This window comes from Belonocnema kinseyi, chromosome 7, assembly GCF_010883055.1.
Source record: "Belonocnema kinseyi isolate 2016_QV_RU_SX_M_011 chromosome 7, B_treatae_v1, whole genome shotgun sequence".
Taxonomy (NCBI): domain Eukaryota; kingdom Metazoa; phylum Arthropoda; class Insecta; order Hymenoptera; family Cynipidae; genus Belonocnema; species Belonocnema kinseyi.
In genome coordinates, this window is record NC_046663.1 from 118,801,458 (window position 1) to 118,822,591 (window position 21,134).

At 36.1% G+C, this 21,134-nt stretch overlaps 1 protein-coding gene across 12 annotated transcripts in view; it reads left to right on the plus strand.

The window, feature by feature from the left end:
• LOC117177406 (glucose transporter type 1) overlaps positions 1-21,134 on the plus strand; it is a 583,769-nt gene that overhangs the window by 343,736 nt on the left and 218,899 nt on the right. For 10 of the 12 annotated variants that reach the window (XM_033368061.1, XM_033368060.1, XM_033368059.1 and 7 more), the window contains 2 exons: positions 4,762-4,872; positions 9,653-9,748. In XM_033368061.1, coding sequence (XP_033223952.1) covers positions 4,762-4,872; positions 9,653-9,748 — 207 coding nt within the window. The remainder of the gene's footprint in view (positions 1-4,761; positions 4,873-9,652; positions 9,749-21,134) is intronic. The other 2 variants (XM_033368067.1, XM_033368071.1) reach the window with 1 other exon arrangement.

Consider the following 21,134-nt stretch of genomic DNA (forward strand, 5'->3'; position numbering starts at 1 on the left):
CGCCCTCCCGCCAACGTGTCCCACCGAAATCTCGGAGTCCGTAGAATCCTCAATCCTAATCGTTTTTGTAAGGATATTCCGTTGGGGTGTGAACCTCGGAATAGTACCGGTTCGGATTCGACGCCGCTCCGACTGTGTGACTGAGACCGAGTTGCGCTTGGGAGATTTAGAGTTTCTTGGCAATTATTTGCCGCAGGGGTGTCTTGGGGAATACTAGGCAGATGTAACGAACCCGTTTGAGCTGCCTCCGGTAAGTGTAAACTACCCCGTCGTGAGTCATCTGTATGGATATTACGGGGACTGCTTGTCAAATTTAGCGTGCTTCTACGGGTATTCTCGGGAAACCTAAAAGCGTCCGAAATTGGGAAATCTTTCTCGACTGGGATGGAAGATCGATCCGCGAGCGGGAATGGTCCCGACAGTTCGTAAAAGCTAGCGTAATTAAACGAAAGTCCGACATTTCTGGGGTTAGGACGACCTTGGAGTGTCGTGACGCTTTCGGGGGGTGTCATAACCGTGAAAGGTGACTGCGTTGCTACCGCGATCTGCAAAAGGTTCGACGAATTTGCCACACTTGTAGCTGAGGTGGTTGTACTGGTGGCCGTGACGATAGTTTCCACGGTTAAGGTCACCGGGCTAGTACTAACCGCCGAGGGCAATGATCCATCTGATGGTAGGTCATCCTCGTCCTGATCTGTCGCGTCCGTAGTCATTGAGTTAACATCCAATGCGTGAGATGACATCCCCTTATGTAGTTTCACCCCCTTCCTTAATCGCGAACATCTTTCTCTACGCGTACCAGAAGCGTCCAATTGTAACAACTCCAATGCATCGGTCAGCTGATCATCGTTCAAATCGTAGATTAATTGTTTTAATTCCCTAAATGTAGACATTTCGGCTACCGAGTCTAAAAACGCCATTTTACAATTTAACGGTTACGGAAAAATCGGAAAACCACTCGAAAACCTTTTAAAACCCAAATCGCGTAATAGTGTTTCTGAATAATTAAGAGAAAAACAACAACAACGTTGTCACGGTTGGCAGAAAGAAGCGGTATCGTTCGATGACGGTATTCGTTGGATAAATCGCAAAACAAATCACCAAAATAAATCAAAACAATTCTCAAATAATTTACATAGAACAAGACAAGGCAAGCAATCTCAGGAAAATGTGGTATCCGTCGAAAATTGTATTAATGATAATCAGTAACACAGCGTGAATCAAATGTCAGTTATATAAATCCGATAAATCAAATGAATCATATAAATCAACAACATATAAATCAGTACAATCGATAACACAGCGTGAATAAATTATCAGGTATACAGTGGTACAAAATAAAAATCAAATCAAATAAATCGCATAAATTAAATAAATCACTTATATCAGTCAATAATCCAACGCAACCAGATCAAAGAAATGCATTGGTAAGCAAGCCGACATTTATCAAAACATTTCAGTAAAAGAGCTAGGGCGCTTCAAGCTGCCACACCGTAACTCCCAGAAAATATCAAACGTCAATCAGGCGCTGCTAGATGCCAAGGGGGTGAGGGGCAGGCGTTACTTGGGATAAGTACACCGAAATCTAACAGCCTCGCTATGGTCCATTATAATTTCCACACACACAAAAAAACTTTGTTCCAGTATTTGAAGTTGTTGATTTAAATAATGAATCGCAGTTTTAAATTCTCTTGTTTTATTTTTAATCGTTGATTTAAATTCTTATCTGGAAAGTCAATTAAAGTTAATTCAATTTACCATCCTGGGCGCTCACAGCTGCCAAAAGATAACGTAATATTAAATTCGGGAAAAAATATAAGTCCTCTCCTTCACCAAGGGGGAGGTTTAGCCTTAGTAGGTAAAGTCCCAAATTGGTTTTTCAATTGATACTTTATTGATACACATTTTTAACACAGTTAAAAAGATTAAGTTTTGTCATGATTTTGACAATGTTAACTTCGGATGTATTTAAACTTTAGAGAATTCGAAATATTTATTTCTTTTGAATGTAACCCAGAGAACTGGAAAAAAATTGACAATAGTTTCGATTCATTTTCACAAACGGATATACTTAAATAACCAAGCTTTACAATCGTTTATTAAAGAGTTTTAAACATAAACTCATAAAATAAACTATAAAAAATAAGTCATTTTCTATTCACCTTAAGTTTTATGTCATTCTCCGAAGAGCATACTTGATAACGCACGGAGAATAGGTTAGTTGGAATATTAAACACGCATCTCTTCTTATGCAAGCAAGCAGAGATAGGATATTTTAATGTTTTCAAATCCTTTTCTTCGACTAACAGGTCGCTTTACTTTATTTCATAAGAAGACTAGACAGTCGAAATCACTGAAATTCTTTTTAAAAATAATTACAAATAAACTAATGCAAGTGCAATTGTCTCCTTTTTAATTATCAATCATTTTCTGAAAAATTGAACTATTTTTGAAACATGCGAAAAATAAATGTTTTTACAATGTTCTTTGGGATACAATCGAAAAATGATAATCTTCTAAAGACATGTCGGAAATTGTAAGTCTATTGGAGTTTTCTTTTTAAATTTTAAATATAAAATATATATAAATAAAATAATTTATTATATTAGTAATGATAACACGAATATACTGAAAATAAGAAGAATTCATTCTTGCCTTATTTTACATGTAACTAATTCTAAAAATATTTTATGCTCACTGTCTAACATCCTTCAATTATAAAACTAAGAGTTTGTATTTTTAAATATTTACAAAATGACTCAAGATTGTAAACTTTATCAGAACATTTTCGTTGAAACTTCAAAAGCTTAAATGTACTTAACAATATTAGAGAATAAAAAGTTTTGAATTTCTGATTTAATTCTTAAACTGTATATTTTATTTCGGTAGAAGAGAATCAAAAATAATTATCCATTCTATATATCGTTTACGGTTTATGAGATAATTGTTGTTAAAACTAACACTAATGGAAGGTTCCAACCAGGTCTTAGTAGAACGTTATACTGAATTGTTCCCAAAAGGGCGGACATTTTACACGTTCCGTGCTATTAGGGATTTGAATAAAACCGATTCGAGATAATACTAAACATCATTTTTTTCAAGAATATATGTAAATGAAGACCGCGAATTTGAAAAAATTAAGCAATAGTTTCCAAAACATTGCGTGGAGTCCTTTGTTTGGTATTCCGTCAAAAGTTTGTTTCGCGGAAACTAAATTTAAAAAGTTTTTTGTTAGAAAACAAAATTTGCTTACGACTTATTTTAAGGATAGAGCCTAAATTCCTGGAAAAATATACACAATTTTTTTCCATGTGTTTAATGCTACTGTGTGATTTACAATATCGGTTATCTTGATAGTTAATGTCTCAGAGCAGAAAACATTAGAAAAGGTTAGATCTAAAACTGAACTTATTTGTGTGAATCATCACAGAAGACGAAACATAGGTATTCAAGAATAAAGGGTTAGGAAATGTTGGAAAGAAGTAAGGGTTTGACAAAAATTATTTCAGTGACCAGTCACAGGGGAGACTTTCCGCCTACGCGAGATGTTGAAAAAGTTTACTTTATTCCTATGATCATTTACAGAAGTGCTTTCCTGCCCTCACGAGATGTCGGAAAGGGCTAAGGGTTTTACCAACATTATTTCTGTAACAAGTCACAGGGGTGCTTCCCTGTCCTCAAGAGATGTGGAAAAGGGCTAAAGATTTTACCATAATTATTTCTGTGACCAATGAAATAGGTGCCTGCCCGCCCACGCGAGATGCTGTTAAGGGGTAAGGGTTTAAAAAACATTATTTCTGTAACCAGGCCTATTGGTTTTGGCCCGCCTCCACGAGAGGTTGGAATGGGGCAGGGATTGGATTAAAATCATTTCAGTGACCAGTCACAGGCGTGCCTTCCTGTCCTCCACGAGATGTCGGAAGGGGCTAAGGGTTTTACCAACATTATTTCTGTGACTAGTAAGAGGGGCGAATACCCTCAATTTTATGAAATTTTTGAATTCCATGAAACCCGTGAATTACATGTATTCCGTGAATTCTATGTATTTCGCCATTCCATTAATTCCGTGCCTCAAGTGAAATCTATGAATTCAATGAAACCCGAGGATTTCTTGAATTCCGTGCATTCCCGGAAACCCCCGAATTCCTTGTCGGTACCGATAAATTTTTTTAACCGGTACTGACCATTTTTTACCGGTACCGACAGTTTATGCACGTCAAATTAAAGAACATAATAAGTCCGGATATAAGCGAGCTATATGCGATAAATCTTACGAAGCGATCTACGCACAGAGTGGGACGACAGACTGTTCACCACCGCGTCGATTATATACAAATTTTATTTACTATAAGTTATATACAAATTGTATATAACCAATTTTAAATATAAAATAATATAATCATTATATAAAATGAAATGTAAGTTCTCTAAAAATGCTATACAAATTTTATAAAAGTTCAATCATAATTTCATATATAATTTATGTATAAATTATATATATTTTTCACGTGGGTATGTATAATTCCATAATAATAGACATTTTATAAAGAATAATGAAAACAAAATACAAAACTTAGTGTAACTTTTTAAGCGTGGTGGACAATAGAAAGCAAAATATTATAATCGCAAACTTACGGATAGATATCCAAATTGCTCTCGATTTTATTGTTTAGAAAACTCATTGTTCAATCTATGGTCTAGACTTTTTCCCAGCTACGGAGGTTAATTTTTTGAGTCAATAACACTGTAACTTTCCTGCAGCATGAATTAGATACAGTGCAGCAGGTGAAAGAAGAAATAGAAGAATTGCGAGAATATGTGGAACGCCTAGAAGAGCATACGCATCGGCGAAAACTTCGACTTCTCGAACAGGTATATAAAAAATAAATCCACTTTTTATTGGAAACATGTGATCTTCGTTTATTTTCTCGTTTATTTTAATTTATAATTTTGTTCATTTTCCTATATTATAAGATATATATATTTTTTCAAATCATGCTCAGATCTAGTGATTATTATATTTAGTTGTTTTGCAAAACCAGAATAGAAAGATACAGAATATTGTTTGAATCGACCTTTAGCGATTTTAAATTAAACAAAGCTAAATTTGAACCTTTAGTTTTAGCGTTACAATAATTACCTTCCATATATATCTCGATGCTCCTAAATGTAGGTCATAGTCGAATGTGGGTAAATATCCGTGACAGGAAACTGTATTAAGAAATCTGCAATTCTACTGTTAAATTATTAGTTCTAATATTCATTAATTTGTTGATCATTTATGTTATACACTCATCAAGAATAAACATTCTATTTGCATACATTATTTTTAGTGTTATGGAGCCTTACCCTTTAATTTATGTTAGGTCCACCACTACCACTGTATTTTTATTTTGCGGATGATTAATTTGTTATATTTTATTATTATTAGACGTTACATTTTATTTATATTAATTACCTTCATAGTTATATTTTACGTATCGCACGAATCAATGCCTGTATATTTTATTAGTTATTATTTATGATTTTAATTGTTTATTCATATTAAAATTTAAATAAATGTGTTTGTGTTTATTAAAATATTCCGATTTATTTTACTTTCCCCTACACCATCATAATATATAAACTGGGATTGTTATGCCTTAAATGCACAGTCTTACCTCAACGGTATTTACCTACTTATTAATGACCTTCCTGTAATATTTTACGTGGGTTTTATGGTTTTATTCTACAGTTATTTCATTAAAATTGCAAGCACTAAATATTCGATGTTTAGAAATTCTGCATATATTTACAGGGAATTTTTACTTTATATGAACATAGTTCTCTAATTTTAATGTTTCGTACCAGTTATCTTAAATAATAAATCTAAGATTGAATGCTATTGTACTCCTAATAGTAAGGATAATCGAAAGATTTCTTGTCAATTATGTACAATAGATAATCTTGCAAGAAATGCGGGGGTTGCAAAAAGTAAGATTGGATTATGTTTTATGCTGACCTACTTTAGCTGTGAGATGGCGGTATCTAACGTTTGTGTATGTCTGGACTTGTACTAAGGAAAACAATTTAATACACAATTATTTACAAAGAAATGAAATTAAAGTATTCTTTAAATAAGTTATGGAACATTGCTTAGTAATTAGCCGTAAAACATACAGGCTGTCTAAAAAGTCATGGGACGGTTGGATATTTCCTCAAGTAAATATACCTTCATTGCTTTTTGAAGGTCAACTTTGTTTTTTCAAATGGAAACCCCCGTTTTTTACATCTTCAATCGATAGAGCGGAAAATTCGACGTTCAGGTACGTACCCAAGTCATAGGTCAATTGTAACGTTTAAGGTCAGCTAGAGATTATTTTAAATTAACAACATTTTCCAAGAGGTCAGTGTAATTCCTGAAGTAAATTTCAACGAGGACTTCAATGGTGACCTTAGTTTGAACCTTGAAGTTGACCTTTATAGCTTTTTGAAGATCAACTTTGTTTTTTCAAATGGAAACCCCCTTTTTTACATCTGCAATCGATAGAGCAGAAAATTCTACGTTCAGGTACGTACCCAAGCCATAGGTCAATTGTAACGTTCAAGGTCAGTTAGAGGTTATTTGAAATTAACAAAGTTTTCCAAGAGATCAGTTCAATTCGTGAAGTATATTTGAACGAGAAATTCATTCGTGAGCTCTGTATTGATCTTGGTGATGGTCTTCAAGGTTTTGCCAAGCAGTTTACGTTTACGTTTAGCATTACTCAGGAACAACGACGTGGAGGCAGCAAATTCTGTTCTCTTTGGGGTGCTTGATTAGCGTGAGTCCTCTTGCCTCCCACGCTTCAGTGAAGATGTTTGAATTGAAAACCTTGAACTTCTTAACAAAAAGCTATGCGATTGTAAAAATGAGTTACAGCATTACGAATCATCTGCCTATGAATCTAAGTAGCCTGTTGCAGAATCCGATTCTGCGATTTGTTTAAGCTTTACGGTTGCGTTGAGTATACTTTGCTCTTTAAATGACCCTAAAGAAAATAGTCGAGAGGCGTCAGATCAGGGGATCTTGCAGGCCACTTGATTTTACCCCTTCTTCCAATCCACCTTTGAGGGAACTGAGTATCCAAATATGATCGAACATCCCTACCGTAATGAGCCGCTGTTCCACCCTGCTGGAACCAAATATGTTGAAAATTATCGCCTGTAATCTCCCTTATTCTTGGTACAATTTGGTTTCTGAGAAGCTCTTCAAATGCACGCGCATTGAGATTACCATCGATGAAGAAAGGGCCTATCAATGTATCATTCAAGATACCGGCCCAAACATTAATCTTTTGTGGATATTGTGTGTGACTATCCAACATCCAATCAGGATTCGTGTCGGAACAATATCTACAATTTTGCCTGTTAACTTCACCTTTTAAAGTGAAAGTACTATAGATTCATCTGAAAATACTGTATTGTACAAGAAAAGAGGATCTCTATTAATTCTGTCCATCATAATTTCACGAAATTCAACCCGACGATCAGGATCATCTTCATTGAGCTCTTATACAGATGGAATTTGTAAGGATGGAAATTAATACTTTTTAAAATATTTCGCACTGTCTCAGGAGCAACGTCACGCTCATCACTAGCTCGACGTAAACTAAGGTGTGGGTTTTCAACAAATGTTTGGGCTATGTCCATCTGCATCTCCTTATATCCTGCAGATTTTGGCCGGCCAGTTCTCTGAAGGTCCTTGTATATCCATGATTCATAAAGCACCTTACAGTTCTTTCAATTGTTGATTTTGAGATAGGATTTAACCCTTCTCCATTACGAAAAGTGCAATTAAAAAGCAAACGAACTTGATCATAAGATCGAACTCGATCTCCCCAACCACGCATCGTTAAAAGAGATAACCTCTCTCGTTCCGGAAGTTTAGCTTGCGCCATAATAATCTTTTAGCGAAACTCGTACTCGTAATACGTAAATTTAGTTTCGATTCGTAATATTCGTATGAAAAAACGGTATAGGACTTATGGTATCGCCTTAGGTATTGACTTAGGTAGCGAAAAAGGGTATAGGACTGTATAACTCTTCGTGGAGGAACAGAACTCTCACCAAAACACCTGGAACTTTTAATGAAAAATTTCCTTATGATTTAACAATATTCAAAACGCTAATAACCAAGATCAATATAGAGCTCACCAATGAATTTCTCGTTGAAATTTACTTCAAGAATTACGCTGGCCTCTTGGAAAACTTTGTTAATTTCAAATAACCTCTAACGGACCTTGACTGTTACAATTCAGCTATGACTTGGGTACGTACATGAACGTAGAATTGTCTGCTCTATCGATTGCAGATGTAAAAAAAGGGGTTTCCATTTTAAAAAACAAAGTTGACCTTAAAAAAGCCATGAAGGTCAACTTCAACGTCAAACCGAAGGTCAGCATTGAATTCCTCGTTGAAATTTTCTTCGGAAATGACCTTCACTTTTTTGAAAAATATTTTAACTGAGGAAATATCCAATCGTCCCGGAACTTTTTAGACACCCTGTATAAGTACCTATGTTTGGCATAGACGAAATTGTCCAATCGGACAAGTTATGCTGATTAGGGACCTATAAGATGGTACTTAGTGCAAATGTTTTTTTTTTTCGTTTCGACAAATATTTGCTAAAGTAGGGGGTATGCAATTTTGAGACTTTTGATGGGAAGCTTCTTCTTCAAAAGTATATAAATTATTTGCTTTTACATTAAAGACAATTTTACTTCATATGTTTCCAAAAGACTTTCTTACTGTCTTTCAACTGGTTATTATCATTTTTGAAAAATTTTAAAATTTGACCTACGTTTCCGAATATCAAAAATAAATTTAATTTTTTCTCCAAGAATCCACTTGATTTTTTTAAATAGTCTAATTAAAAAGCTGAGATGTTTTTCTATAAAATAACTCAATTCCAGGATGCATTTTTTCTTGTACTCGAGTAATTGAACGTTGAGTAAACAGATTTTCCGCCAGAGCTGAGACCATGTGTCCATTCGCTACCAGCTTCTCGTCGGGAAATAATAGATAAATTAAAAGGATAGATAAATTAAAATGTAGCAAGATAAATAAAACAATTGCAATTATTCTTTTTGTATTAATAATTTTTGAAATATATAATCAAAGTCACCTGAGCATAAATTTGGCATGGCAGAAAGATGCGCTTCTTGGTAATTTTTGAGAACAATTATTTTGATCATTATTTTTTTTTTTATTTGATCTTATTTTTTTAATGGAATAAATATCTAGGATTTATTAAATTCCCTGGTAAAATTTGATATACTTATGTAAATATAAACATTTTTAAAAATTAAAAACATGTATCTACCATTTTTATATTTACATAATTAAAAAATTGGAACTAGAGAATTCAATAAATAAACATCTCATTAAATTTAAAAAAAAAATGAAATCAAAATTTTTTCTCTTTAAAAGGTCTAAAAAGCACATTTTGCTGCATTGAAAAATTAATACTCAGAAATTAAATTTTAGTAAAAAAATTATATATAAAAAAAATTCACAATTGCCGAATTCTTCTTGCAGAAATCGAAGAGTAAAGATTGTGTATGAAAAGGTTCTTGAAAGATTGAATTTATGATCCTTCAATAAAAAAATTTAAATAAATTTTATATTTTAGGGGTTGACGTTTTTCCTGTCGTATGCAATACTGGCAGCGGTGCTTGGGATGCTGCAGTTTGGATACAATACTGGAATCATTAATTCGCCAGAGAAGGTGCGTCATAAACTAAGCATAAAAATTAAATAATAATAAATTGAATGGTTAATACATAGAAGTTTGCATAGAACGAAAATTCATGTCGGTTCGACTTTTCTTGGCTCAGCATGTACGGTTTTTCTTGAAACTTGAGAAATCTGGGTTTCAAGCCAGGCTCCTGTAACTTTAAAAACAGCACATTTTAAAAGATTTTTATTTAGTTTAACACTTCTATGTGTTTACTGAATTTCATGCAAAATTAACTTAGTCTAATTCTTAACGGTAACGAGAAGATAGCCTTTTCTTCGTAGAATCCATCGATATGCAGTGTGAAGTATTATGTATAATATTCATTTGTCTTATATCTTTTTTGCTTATAACAAATGAATATTATATATAATGCTTCACACTATATATATGTATGTATTTATTATCTCCCTCTTACGGGTTTAAGGGCCTCCGCTCCCTTTACAGTACGTTACAAAACCATTTATACTACCCTAATAATACTTACTGCTTAAATAATAAGATTCGACTTATATTAAATTATATGCTATCGCTTTGTCTCCGCACAATTATTCTATAGATTTGCTGACTATAGCATTTCCTGGGCTTCTGTTTCCTCTTATCATTTCCGTTAACATGAATTCATGTTTTTTTACTTTACTGTTTTTGTATGGGAGTGCACGTTTGGCCTTTCCCTACTCATTTTTTCAAGTCTCATCATCCAAGATCCACCTTATTCTATTGTCCATACTCTCACCACCCGTTTCCTCCGCCGTACCTTACCATCCATCCAGTACCTGCACTCTCTCATTCCTTCTCCTATTCTAAAACATATAACGTGATTCCATTTACTCTCGTATTTTACCTTTCTTAAATATTCAAACTCTCCTTCAGCCTTTACTACCTTATACAACCTGTTATGCTTAGAATCCACGATTTTTTTCCATCATTCATCGCCCTTTTTAGCGATCAGTTCATTCTCTAACTCTTGCCATACTCTGACATCTGCTCTTATATCGCATTCTTTTCTCCTCTGTTGTATCTCCGTCTCACCTTGATTCTTCTTTGTTACCCCTATTCTCTTTGTTTACTACTTTCTGTGGACAAGCTTGTACTATCCTGCTTCCCTCCCCTCTTTTTAGCTTATCCTTAAAGATCCATGCTCTCTTCCTTTGTCTAATAACTATTTTATCTCTGCCTAATTCCTCCCTCAAAATATATCCTGGATAGTTCCAGCTCACTCTCATTGTCCATGTCAAGAATCTCTCGTGCATACTTACCACCTTCTTATGTTCCTTTCATCCCCAGATCTCCACTCCATAATGTAGGACTGACCACACTAACGCATCAAACATTCACAGTCGCATCAAACTAGAAGCCTAGGTAACTAAATTCCTCGACCTGTTCCACTTTCTCCCCGTACATCTTCCATTCATATTCTACTGTTGTCTTTCTCTTCCTAAAACACATCATCTTCGTCTTATTTACTCGTCATCCGCTAGTAATACTACATCCTCTGCATACGCCAAGGAATATGCATTGCTATTTCCAAGAATCGTTCCCCCTTTTCCTTCCTTCTCCACTTTCTCCTCTAGATCTGCCAACAAGAGACTGAATAGTAGTGGACTCAGTGGGCACCCTTGTCTGAGGCCCCCTCCACTCCAAAACACCTCCTCTTTTTATTTTACAATCCTAACCCTTATCTTAGTATCTTCGAATATCTCCTTTATCCTCTCGACCAACCCTCCATCCACCCCCTCTCTTTCATAACCTGCCATAACACCTTTCTGTTTACTGAGTTAAACGCCGCTTTAAATTCTACAAATAAGGCCACTAGTTTCCCTTTCTTCCTCCCTAGGTATCTATTCACTTAATAATTCAGTACAAATAAGTGTGATTCCCCTATACTCCTTCACTTTCTTGCCTATAACTTTTTTAATTATCGGCACCATCAATCCTGTCCCCCACTCTTTAGCCCATAGCCCTCCTCTAAAAACCTTGTTCCATACCTTCCACATTCCCTTTCTCACCCCTTCCCTTCCAAACCTCAAAGCCTTGTTTTCAATATCGTCCTCTCCTATTTCCTTGTTTTTTTTAGCCTCACTATCGCTCTATTCACTTCCTCCCTACTTATCCTGTTATCACTATCATCTTCCCCTCCTATTACCTTCATCATTTCACCTAATACCTTATTTTCCACTCCTCCGGGCAGTCGCTTAAAATACAAGGTCCACTTATCCATCTCGATTTCCTCATTGATGCCCTTCATTCCCCGTCGTTCCCTATTGATCACTTCCAAATCTCTCCCTTCCATGATCGCTTTTTTCACCTCTTCCGTATACCTACTTTTCTCTAACTCCCTTTTATCACTTAACTATCTTTCATTTCCTCTTTTTCTCCTATTATATCCCTGTTTCCCTATCACCCCTTTTCCCCACTTTTTTACATTTTCTTTGATTCTATCTTTTCTCTTCTTACATTTTGCATACCACCATCCCCTCTTCATTCCCGCCTCCTCTTCTCCTGGCCTTACTTGTTCTTTTATCCTCTCTGTTAGTTTTTTTATTTTTTTAAGGCGCATGTTCACGTATTCCCCTTCCAATCCTGTAATCTCCTCTTTCTCCATTCTTTCTTGAAATTCTCTCAATTTATCCTCCCCCCATCTACCCATTTCCACTTTCCTTCTGCCAGTTCTTTTCTTTTTTCACTACGCCGCTTCCATCCTAAGCATTTCAATGTCGCTATTAGTAGGAAGTGCTCTGGGCCTATTTCATCGCCTACTTCCACTTTATCCATTCTCTTCCTTATTTTTTCTTTTGCTAGAATATAATCTATCACAGTCTTTCCTTTACTCATAAATGTCACTTCCCCTTCTTATTCTCCCCTTATGTTTCCATTGCAGATAAACCAATTATCCTCTCTTAGCAGGGTCAAAAGAGCTTTCCCCTCTCGATCTATTTCCCTGTGTTTGGAATTTCTTCGAAAAGTTTCGCTCTCTTCATTCCATATCTCCCCCCTTCCCTAACTCTCCTTTTTATGCGTCTAAGTCTCTCCTATCAAGACCAGCTCTTCATTCCTTTCTTCCACCCATTCCCTTAATACTCTCCGATCTTTCTCTTCCCCGCTCCTTCAATACACAAAAACGATTGTCACCATCTCTCTTCCTACCTTTATTTTTCTCACCATCACACCCTCCAGCTTTTCTTCTCGCTCTTCCACTCTTTCATCTTCCATCAGCTCTTTTCTAACCCCTGACACCATGCCTCCCATACCCCTTTCCTCCTGATGTTCTTTCCTCGATTCTTGTATTATCCACGCATACCCCTTCGGCAACTTTCGTTTCAAGCCCGATCAAAACCGATCTAAATCTGAAAATAGTGCACATGCATACATTTTTTTAATCAGGACAATAAATTTTTGTTGTTATCTTTAAAAAAAGTTCGTGGACGTCTGTTATAATATTTTATAGCATCACCAAATTCAGTTAAAAATTTTCTTATTTTTGTGGAAAACAGCCAAAGGAACTGAACCCAATTTACCACGCGACAAAGTATCACATGCCCTAGATAACAACGCGTGAGGGTGCACGGTAGCCGCACGACGTGTCAGCACGATGTGTCGCCAAGAACGTAAGCACTGTGTCAGCAAAGCACTGGTTGTGCACGACGTGTTGCACAGTGTGTGGCCGTTATGTGTTCTCACATCCCAGGTTTTGTGTGAGAGAAAAATTTAACAAATATATATATATATATATATAATAAAAAAAAATCGATTTTGAATTACATTGTCACTATATTGTGATGATTGTAATAATTTCTAAAGTTAAACGTCAATAAATCTCACCAATAATTGGTATAGAATTTCAAAAAATATATGATAAACTTCGGCAAGATTTTTTTGTAACAAAGAAGAATTGGAGGTTAGAAAAGTATTCATTATGAATCTAATGTTTAAATTTTTGCAATTTAATTATAGAAATTAATTTTTATATAATAACGTCATGAAACCTATCACATATTAAGTTTGAAAAAATAGTTTTTAAATAAGAGGTCGATCAAGTATTGCGCAAGCATAATCTTCTACATTCTTAACCCTCCCTCCCCACCATTATAAGGATATTTTTGTATCAGAAATATACAACAATAAACATCTACGTAAACCACCCATCCTCTCTCAGAGTGCTTAGGTAATACTTGCAGTTTTTATTATTGAATTATTTATTTATTGATCCAAAACAAAATTTTACGAAACTTTGAACTGCTATCTCTAGATTTGGACAAAAATTAGATGATATATGAAATTACATTAACGATTGGATCCAAATTCTTTTATTTACCTGACAGTAACAAAATGGAAGAAAACTTACGGTCTGGTCCATTTCAAAAAGGTTTAATCGATGTATGAAATGTTTCTTAAAATATATTGCTTGATATGTTAATTTTTTCCAATATTGTTCTTGGTACTTAGTTAATTTAATAATTGAGGGGCCGGATCAAATGAGGGCAAATATTTATGTCCCCACTTTCGATCCAGCCCATCAATTATTAAAAAAAGTTTTAAATTATTATAATTATACGAGGGCGGTTTGCCGACACTCGCGGACTGACACGTCGTGCGCAGCATATGGGACGCTTATGAGGTTACATTGTGAGGACACCTAGTCGATAAGGGCGTGCGGACACGACTTTCGCCGCATATGCGACGCATATGAGGTCACAAGTCCGAATTATCTCCATCATGACGTGCCGATCATTCTACACATCGTGCACGCACTATGCTGGCTTACTGCCGACATATTGTTATCCGGGGTCCTAAACTTACGGGATCTAACCTATCCTATAGGACCGCCCTTTTATGAAATTTTAGGTACTTGTCGGAAAAACGACTTATTATAGACCCGCATAGTTTTCGCAAAAAATCGAATCCAAACAACAAATTTGACGTAATTTATCGTTCACGAGAGACTGACAAGCGGTAGGGCAGCAACACTGAACTCTTCCTCGCTCTCGTCCGCCGTTTATCGTAACATACAAACAAATAATTACAAGGCACGTGGTAGACTTCGTGTGCACCGTTACCGTGATTACTTCTGGGCCTTTGCGCGCATAGTCTGTAAGGTTTTGGATGCAGATCTCGATTGTACTCTGGGAAAAGTGTCGATGCGCCGCTTAGGCATCACCGTGCCATTCGGGGTATTCAAGCAGGCCAAACTTTTGGCTAGGACAGCCTTCCAACAAATACATTATTACCTAAAAATACAACTTCTTTTTCAATTTCAATTTTTCATAAAAGATATGAACCAATTATGAATGTAACATTTTGAATTGAATTCGCAAAGATATTGCTAACATTCTTTTGTGCTGGCTAGGAGTGCCCAGATTTCCAAAAATCCTCGAGACCGGGACTCGAGGAGAAATTAGACTTGGCTTAGCTCGGCGGCGTTCGAATGGAGACGGCCGTTAGTTCAACTCATCGGACAACGTGTGCATTACTATGTTCCACGCCTGGCGAAAGAGTTCCAAAAGTACCTCAAAGAGTTCACCTAAGATTTCCATCGTAGAAATCTGAGATTTCTCAGTTTCAATTTATTCAATTTTGTAATTATTTATTCTCCGAGATTTCGAGATGGATTTTATCAACTTTTTATATTTTAGAAATATTATGGATACTTTAAACCTTTCAGAATAAATCTGGAAAAGAACAACTAAAACAGTCAAGGTTTTAAAATAAATAAAGGGTTTGGAAAATGGAAAAAACGGATGACTTTCCGTAGGTTAACTCGAAATACAAACTGACCCTAAGGGTAGTGGTAGAACAATAAGGCCTCAAGTCTTAAGTAAGAAAGTTTGAAAGTGTAGGTCTCTAAGTTAATAAGCGTAATAAGAACTGGAACAAAGAGCGTATTAGTAGCATACTGAGTGGACTCACAGTATAATTACTTTACCATTACTTTGACAAGAATATTACAAACATACTCGAGAGCTGAAAATCGACTACAGCAAAACAAAAAATCGGAATATTTTTATTTTGGCTAGGCTATACGTATATTCAGTCACCCATAACAATTTATACAGTCACTTAATTTGGAGCACTCTACATTATCTCAAGGATCCAACCTACACCCAGGGACTTGTTTACATTTCCATTTTTTTTACAGAATTTTCTTACAACTACTTCTTCAAAGCTACCATTCATCCACACCTTATCTCTAAGACCGCTCGCTCTTATAGCATGGCCTTCCCCGCTTTGCCTCGCCTCGAACGCATGTCAATTCTTTCTCGCTTTTCGTCGCATTGTCCACTTCTGCCTCCGCGGCTAATACGTGATACTTATCTACTATTTACAATATTGACAATTTTCTTGCACCCAATACCTCCTTTACCCATTTTGATGCATCCTCCATGCATCCGTATCTGATTTTCGCTATGAATTTCTGACTTATTTTCTCTCTTTTTTACACAAATATTGCCCTCTCTTCCTTGGCATAATCCACACATCTTTCTACCCCTATACATGTTCTTCTTCTTCCACCAACACTCCCTAACCAGCTTACTTCCTCCCTCTTTCAAAAACTTCTTACACTTACTCGCTCGACTTCTCGTTATAATCCCTAGACTCGTTCTTTCTGTCTCTTTCCTGAGAATATAGTTATACCTATTTCTTGCCAAACCCAGTTTCCACTTTACACACCTCTTAAGTAATTTGATTTTCGCGAACAACTTCTTTCTCAGCTACCAGACCTGCCTCATTACCACATTTGTCTTACCTACTCTCTCTCTCTCTCTTTATACAGGGTGTCTCAGAACTAAGTGTCCGGGCTTGCATGGCTGCATAAAGAAGAAAAAAAACGAATCTTCCTTTGGCAAAAATGTATTGAAGTATTAGTTTTTGAGTTATGAACTGATTAATCTCGGCCAATCAGGACCGCCGCATACGTGCGTGAGAGAGAGGTCAACGCCAAGTTAATGATCGAGACTGTGGAGTGCAGAGGCATCGGTCCGTAACATAACGTTGGCCTCCCTCTCACACACGTATGCGGTGGTCCTGATTGGCTGAGATTAATCAGTTTATAACTCAAAAACTAATACTTCAATACATTTTTTCGAAAGGAAGATTCGGTTTCTTTTTTTTTTTGTTTATGCAGCCATGCGAGTCCGGACACTTAGTTCTGGGACACTCTGTATGCCTATTCACTCCTCCATTCCTCCGAAACAGGAAGCCCAGGTACAAAAACTCTTTCACCTCTTGTACCGCCTTTTGATTCCACTTTCACCCCCCTTCCTTATCCCTCTTACCTTCTTTTCTGAAACATTTTCTTTATAGCCTCGTCACTCTTTGCTAGCAGCACAATGTCATCTGCATATGCGAGTGACCATCTCCTGACTCCTCCTACTATAACTTCTTCTGCCACTCCGGCTGCAACCTTACTTTCCATATCCGCGATTAAAATTGCAAAAAGCGTTGAGCTAAGCCTCTCCCTTACTTCTTGTGTGCCAAACAGTCACGCTTCGTTCTCTACCTCGTTTAGCCCTGCTGCCTTAGACTGACTCCCCCTTAAAGCTTACCTTCCCAAACTGCTCCTAATACTTTTCTATCGCCTACTTCGTACACGTGACCCTCTTCCCTAAAGACCCTGCTTGCCCACCATGCCTTTGGCTACCCTCCCCTTTTATCGACAAAATGAATGGCTGATGGTCTGATTTTACTTTTTCCCTTCCACTAAGAATGTCTCTGTCTCCTCTCACCCTTGCATATTCATGAGCACATAGTCCGTGACCGATACCCGTAGCTACACACACACGTGTTTTCTTCCTCTTTGTTCCCTGTTATCATATCATACGCCAGCGCCTAGCCTTTATCCTCCATCCAGTCCCTTATAATCTCCTCCTCCTTATTTATTATCTTATCCTTCGATTATCATTTGAAGCTCTCTTCTTCTTTGTAAAGCTCCCCCCCCACACACAGTGGAGGAAAAATTACTTTTTTGGTTTTAAATAACGTACAGCTCACAAATATTGACTGATTTGGACCCAAAAAAAGTGAAAGAGAAGCTGGTAAGATTTCTAAGAGAGTTGTCGAGTTTGATTTATGTTTTTAATTTTTTATGAATAAACAGATATGACGAAAAAGATGGCCATTTTTTCTATTTTACGTTCCCGGTGCTCGCCAATAAAAGGAAAATGATCGAAATCGCCTAAGTTGTATAGAGTAACATTAGTTAAAGATGTACCAATATTGGACAATGAACAAAAAGAATTTCTTTGAACAAATTATTTGTTGAAAAATTGTCTTCTGCGATTTTCCATAATTATACGTTTTTTCAAGTTATATTGCAAGAAATTTGAATTGAAACAATATTATATTAGAAAATGTTCTCTTGATATTATATTTGTTTATATTATAAACAACTTTAATGAACAAGTGCAGCAATCATGCATTTTTCGACAGAAAAATTCATTGTTTTCTATGTCAATTTTTTAATTAGAAAATTTATGATAATTTTAGCAAAACTCATAATTTTTTTATTGATCTTATGATTTTTTGAACAAATTTCATAAAGAAATGCATTATTCGGGCATTTGTCGGCAGAAAAATTCGGTTTTTTTAATGTCAGTCTTTTCAGTTGGGAACTTTATGACAATCTCAACAACATTTAGGATATGTTGATCATTTTATGATTTCTTCAAACAAATTTAATGAAGATATGCATCAATCAGGAATTTATCTACAGAAAAATGCGTTTTTTCTATGTTACGTTTTTTAATTAGGAAGTTCATGATAGCTTAAACAAATTCATCATTTTTTGATAAATGTTATGATATTTTTTAACAAATTTAATAAAAAGTGCAATAATCAACCGCTTTTCGATAAAAAAATTTTTTTTTTCTATTTCAACTTTTTGAATGAGGAGCTTCATAATAAATTCAGCAAAATTCATAAGTTTTTGATACATTTTATGATTTTTTTCAAACAACATTAATAAACATGTGCATTATTGGGGCACCTGTATACCGAAAATTTCGCTTTTTTTTTTTTATTCTAGAATTTTAATTGGATCTGTGAACGAGATATGGGAGGATCTTAAAGAGAAAGTGAAAGGTCTGCAAAAGAAGGTATTTAGGATGAAGAAAGGAATGGTGAAGCCGTGGTTGGATAGGAAATGTAAAATGAGGAAGAGAAAGGTGAAAAAGAAGTACAGGAAGTAGAAGGATGAAACCGCGACAAGGGAGGAGTACGTAAAAATTAGGAAGGAGTTTAGGGCGATGTGTAAGAAGAAAGAGCAGGAAAAGCAAAAAGAGCTGGAAGAGAAGTTGAGAAGTGTTAAGACAGAAGGGGACGTATGGAATATAATTAATAGGTTTAGGAAACGTAGTTTAGGGATAAGTGAGAAGATAGGAAGCGAAGATTGAAGGAAATTTTTTAAGGAATCATTTTAGGGGTCAGACACACAAAAAGGAGATGAGGGGATTAGAAGAATGAGGGAGATAGATGGAGAAGAGTTGAATGACGAGGAGATAGAGAAGCAGATGAGAAAGTTGAAAAAATCTGATGCAGCAGGGCTGGACGGAGTAGAGAATAAAGCGTGGCTATTTGGCAGACAAGAGGTAAGGCAGAGGCTGAAGGGGGTGGTGAGAAAATTATGAAGGGGGGACGGATTTCCAAGAGGGTGGAGGGAGGGATTGATCGTACCACTGTATAAGAAAGGGGATAGGGAGAGGCAGGCAAATTACAGAGGAATTATGCTAATGACTACGTACAAAATATACGTAATGGTGTTGGCAGATAGGTTACGCAAGGATGTTGAGGGGAAAAGAATATTGCCGGAGACGTAGGCGGACTTTAGGGAGGAAAGAAGTACTATTGACAATATTCACGTCTTGCAGCACGTTGTGGATAGAGAACTAACCACAAAGGGGCCAAAGTCTACGCGTTTTTTGTAGATTTAAAGGGCGCGTTCCCTTCGATGTATAGGGGGAGGTTGTGGAAGGCAATGGAAGAGAGGGGAGCGAAGAGGGGCTTGATCGAGAGGGCAAGGGAAGTATACGAGGAGTCAGGATATGGTCACTCTTATATACAGATGACATTGTGCTGCTAGAAAAGAGCGAAGAGGCTTTAAAGGAGATAATGAAAACATTGAGAAGATACTTAGACAAATGTGGCGATGAGGCAGGTTTAGGGGCTGGGGAAGAGGTTGTTCGCAGATGATTTTGTGAGGAGAATGAAATTGTTTGATTCGCAAGTGATGAGTGTCTGATTTTACGGAGTGAAGGCGTGGGGTAGAAGGTAAGTAAGGAGGTAAATATGATACAGGACAGGTATGTAAAGTGAACACTGGGGTTGGCAAGGAATACGCTGAACTATATTGTCAGGAGAGAGACAGGAGTGTTGGTGGGAGAAGGAAAACAGACGTAGTGGTGCAAAGATGAAGATGAAAAGGGAAAGGTTCAACAGGAACTATGTGTGGATCCTACCAAGGCAGAGAGCCTTATAATGGGTTCTGGGTTTCTACAGAGAAGAAAATGTGTGAATTGTGCGGGAAGGTGGATGCTAAAGTTGAGCACTGGTTGAAGGAATGTGAAGAGGTGGAAAGAATTGCAAAAATCATGGAGGTATTGTTGCATGAAAGGGGGGAATAAAGGTCAGTAGCATGGTTAAGGGAGTTATTGGGTAAAATGGAGAAGAAGAGAAGGAAGGAGGAAGAGGAATGGAGAAGGAAGAATTGTAAATAGGAGAGGAAGTAGATGTAAGAAAACTGCAAATATTGTAAATAGTAGCTAAGTATTAGAATATTCTGCAAAAAATGGAAGGGTAAATAGTCAATTTTTTGAGACTAGCAGGCCGAAAAATAAACGTTTGTCTATCTTCTGGAATTGTTTATCAGCAAATAACTTAAAACTCTATTCGTGACATTTAAAGCTTCCGTGTTTGAAATTTATACAACTTTATAATGACAAAAATCTAAAGTTTTTTGCGAACTAATTATTTACAACTAAGGACTGAACATAGCCAAGAAACTCTTTTCCTATTTTGCAAATAATAATTAACACGAACAAAAGAAACGAGTAAAAAAACAAAAAATTTAATTACGTAAAAGGAAACAAGACAATAATAGATGCTTGAACGTACGTAGAAAAAATTTCTGATAAAGGATTCTGATATTCGCCTATGACTGATTTCTAAAAAGCAGTAACGTATTAAGCTAGTAACAGATGTTGTTAAAAACAGAGGAATTCAAATTACTGCCTCTGACAATGATACATTCTGTTTTATTTTACAGTACCGCAAAATGCAAATGATCTCTGTCTGGCGCGAATGTCAAAGATGCGATGAAAATGGAAAAACAGTAGCATATCAGTGTTATCGTCATTTGTTTTGCCATAGCCTCAGAATAACAAAA